At 44.2% G+C, this 3634-nt stretch overlaps 2 protein-coding genes across 4 annotated transcripts in view; one reads left to right on the forward strand and one right to left on the reverse strand.

Annotated features, from left to right (window-relative positions):
- Positions 1–865, forward strand: part of LOC103393419 (keratin, type I cytoskeletal 50 kDa-like) — a 3497-nt gene extending 2632 nt beyond the window's left edge. Inside the window, exon 7 of the mRNA XM_008330385.3 lies at positions 797–865. Within this exon, the coding sequence (XP_008328607.2) occupies positions 797–865 (69 nt within the window). The remainder of the gene's footprint in view (positions 1–796) is intronic.
- Positions 11–3634, reverse strand: part of LOC103393434 (xylosyltransferase 1-like) — a 14687-nt gene continuing 11063 nt past the window's right edge. For 2 of the 3 annotated variants that reach the window (XM_017040477.2, XM_008330403.3), the window contains exons 10-13: positions 2793–2988; positions 2319–2655; positions 1503–1821; positions 11–1264 (exon numbers count right to left, since the gene is read on the reverse strand). In XM_017040477.2, coding sequence (XP_016895966.1) covers positions 1216–1264; positions 1503–1821; positions 2319–2655; positions 2793–2988 — 901 coding nt within the window. In that variant the 3' untranslated portion in view covers positions 11–1215. Of the gene's footprint in view, positions 1822–2318; positions 2656–2792; positions 2989–3634 lie in introns of all 3 variants that reach the window. The other variant, XM_025064593.1, reaches the window with a different exon arrangement.

Raw genomic sequence — 3634 nt, forward strand, 5'->3', positions numbered from 1 at the left:
CCCGAAATGCCTTAAAATGCAAAAACAGTGCAGTTAGATAATATAATTTAGACAAGTTCGGCCCTCGAGGCCTAAACGATGATATTTTTGAACACCATACTATTTTCACTAATTCCAGACACCTCATAATCAGATCATAATCAAAAGAACGTCTTTAAACAATTAAATATAAGCAGGTTTGTGCTTCGTAAAAACCTGTAACCTGCGTATGAAGTAGATTTGCATAAATGACACCAGCAAAAAGTAAAGGTAGATTCTGTTTTTATCTTCTAAAAAATGTCCAACTGCCACAGCTTAAGGCACAACGATGCCAATGACAACAGTAACAATTTCTCCAAAAAGAGTCAAACAATAAAAAAACAACACTGGTAATAAAAAAAAAAAAAAAAAAGCAGAAAAGTCAAATTAAGTTAGAGTTATAATGGAAAATGGAACCATCAGACTTTAGTGAATTCAGAGTGCGGAGGTTCATAACTCAGTGTTACTTTAATATTATTTACTTATACATAAATAAATCAGCCTAAAAATCATTAAGCTTATCTCCTGCACCAAAGTCCAGAGGAAAAAAAATCTTGTTTTGAGCTAATAGACCAAAGTCCTCAGAGAAAGTCAGGGATTTTAGCATACAGAGACTTGTGGTGGACTAAAATGACCACAGGGGGGCAGCCGTGTGTGTGTCTCTGTGGGCTAAAATCTCTGTTCAGTTTGGTGGGGTAGACTGAGTGAGGTTACAAAACATATTTTCACACAAACAAATTCTAAGCCATCATTTCTGGGTGGACGTATTAAACCTTAGCCAGTAGGTGGCAGTAATGTAAAGGATGTGCAGCTGCTGGTAAAACCCAACAAGACTAAGAACAAGTGAGGCCTTGTTGGGAGGGGTATGTTCAGATTTAGCCAACTGCCCTTTGTATGAATAAAAATGATAAAATACTAAATGCAAATGTACTTGTAAATTAGCTTGAGGACCAAGAAGTACAACCTGTCACACTGCGGTTTAAAAAAATAACACATTTTATATAAACCTCTGAATAAATAACTCTCAAGGATTTCTTTTTATGTTCAAAACATGGACTGTGTGTAAGAAACAGTGACACACAAATAATAAAATAATAATCATTTAAAAATCCACATCTGGTGTGGAACACAGAAATGTCGCCCTCTGGTGGACAAAACCTACCATTAACTTTTCATGAAATAAAATGTGGTCATTCCTTACACACAGTCCATGCTTTTCTCACTCACTCCGGTCTGTGTTGAATACCTGTGAGGAAACAAAGGGAGAAAAATGTCTCACACACTTCAAGTCACAGGAAGATTCACACCACACACACTCACATTCACACCACACACACTCACACACACTTCTGTAGCACTAAGAAACAAGTACACCAACCATAAATAAATAAATAGAAAAACTCTAAAAAAGTTTGTCCTTCATTTGTTGCTCTCTTTGTTGCCATCTCTCTCTCTCTCTCTCTCTCTCTCTCTCCGTCTGCTACCTGATGCGTCCGTCCTCTCGGGGCGCTCTCACTTCAGATTTAGGGTCAGGACTGTGTGAGCTCCAGTCAGTGAGTCGACAAGTCTTCAGAGCCGTACAAGCGCTGGGACCCGTGGAGCAGACGCCCGAGGCCGACCAGTGACCCTCCAGCAGCCGGTCCAGCCACTGGCTCAAGGGTGCCCCCGTCAGGCCCGCGTTGGCCTCCGCCTCCTCAACGGCACTGAGGCTGACGGGCAGCCGCAGCACTGGGTTCAGGCCGTGGAAGCTCTGCTCCATGTAGGAGTTTCTGGGTGGTCCAGAGTGAAGACGCTGGGTGTCGCCTGAGTCCAGAAAAAAAAACAAAAACAAAAAACAGACATTAGATTAGATTAGATTAGATTAGATTAGATTAGATTAGATTAGTCGTAGTGAGGTGGAGAGTTCGGAGTCAACCAACTTGTGACTTTAAACCACTACTAAAGGAGGACTGTTTTCTTTAAGGTAGTGCAGCAGGAAATCTCTGGAACCGTAAACCAGGTGAACCACACCTGATCTTTGGAGTTTGTTCTGAAAACGTGGTTCAGACATCGTAGGTAACGATAAAAACACGACACACCAACACATGACACACCGTTTTAGTCTAGGGTCACCCTGTCACTGTGTGTGTGTGTGTGTGTGTGTGCCTATAAATACAGCTTCATAAGAACAGCAGCTGACAGCCTGATGTCAGTGGAGTTGATGGAACCACAGTTCTGTGTGTGACCATCAGTAAACACTGATTTTGTCATTTTCTTCAAACAGCAGCACTTTTAAAATAAAAAAAAAATAAAAAGTTCACCTTGCTCGATGGGCTGCTGCTTGAAGAACTCCAGTGGCGCCACCACAAAGCGGGTCTGACCCAGGGGGCTCCAGTGGTGCAGGACCCTCAGACTCCATTCTCCCGGCCTCAGCGGTAGAGCCAGAGGGGGGCGATAGTGAGTGACTTCAGCGGTGGCGTCCACCAGGATGTCATAGGTGGCGGCGATGACGTTGGTGGGGTCGATCCAGACCACGGTGGCCGTCAGGTTGCTCTGACCGCGGCTCCAACGCTGCACGGCCACGGGCTCATCCTGGGGCCCCAGGAGGCCCCCCCAGTTTCTAAAGAGACGCTCCTTAGCGTCCCAGTCCGTCCCCACCTGAAGGACAGCAGGTGGGTAAGAAAACAGGATTTTTAGATTTTTGTTTCTTAAACTCTGGGGCGTGTTCTGTCGGTGACGGGAGTAAGATTAGTCTGGTGTGTGTGTGTGTGTGTGTGTGTGTGTGTGTGAGGGACCTGCACATGCAGCAGTCTGTTGGTGGTCTGGGCTGCAGCCGTCAGGCTGAAGTGGTCTTTGGCTGTGACCCAGGTCTCCAGAGTCTCTGGCTGCCTGGAGGCTCTGTTAGTGGCCACGTGACGCAGCAGGTAGCCCTGGAACTGGTCCGACAGGAAGTAGAGGTGGACCGACGTGGGGGGGCTGCTGCCCACGTACCTGAGACACAGAGTGAACACAAATCAAAGATGAGGACAACGTCGGAGCGGTGGAGCCAGCAGTCCCGGGTCTGGAACCAGAGGCTTTTATTTCAACACAACAAAGCTGAGGTTTTGAAGGATTCATTTGATGAAGTATTTTCAGATTAAAAACATTCATTAATAAAAGTGTTAAAAAAACTTTATCTAGTTTTTAGCCTCTCTCTTTTTCCTGATTTTTTGGCAGACCTGATAAACAGACGCACACGATGCTGTCTGTAGGTGGCAGTAGTGTACCTAAATACCAAATGGACGAGCACAACTTCTGTAGGTGGCAGTAGTGTACCTAAATGCCAAATCATAAATCACAGATTTTTTTTTTTTTTTTTGGTGTGGGGGATGAAGGGGTTAACGTTCTTTTCTCGCTGTCATAGCAGCAGGTAGGGGTTCAGATTTAAATAAACGTCATAAAAAAGGAGTGAAAATAAAATCTTTTAAGGTTTGATCAGAAAAACAAAATATATATATATATAAAAACGACATGTTGACGTTTTTTAACCAGAACTGAAGTCACAGGACGACGGGGAACAGACTATTTCTGTTTTAGCTCTTTCTCTCTCGCTCGCTCACTCACTCACACACACACACACACACACTCCTTCCTGTCC

Source organism: Cynoglossus semilaevis, chromosome 17 (assembly GCF_000523025.1).
Source record: "Cynoglossus semilaevis isolate Cse_v1.0 chromosome 17, Cse_v1.0, whole genome shotgun sequence".
Taxonomy (NCBI): Eukaryota; Metazoa; Chordata; class Actinopteri; order Pleuronectiformes; family Cynoglossidae; genus Cynoglossus; species Cynoglossus semilaevis.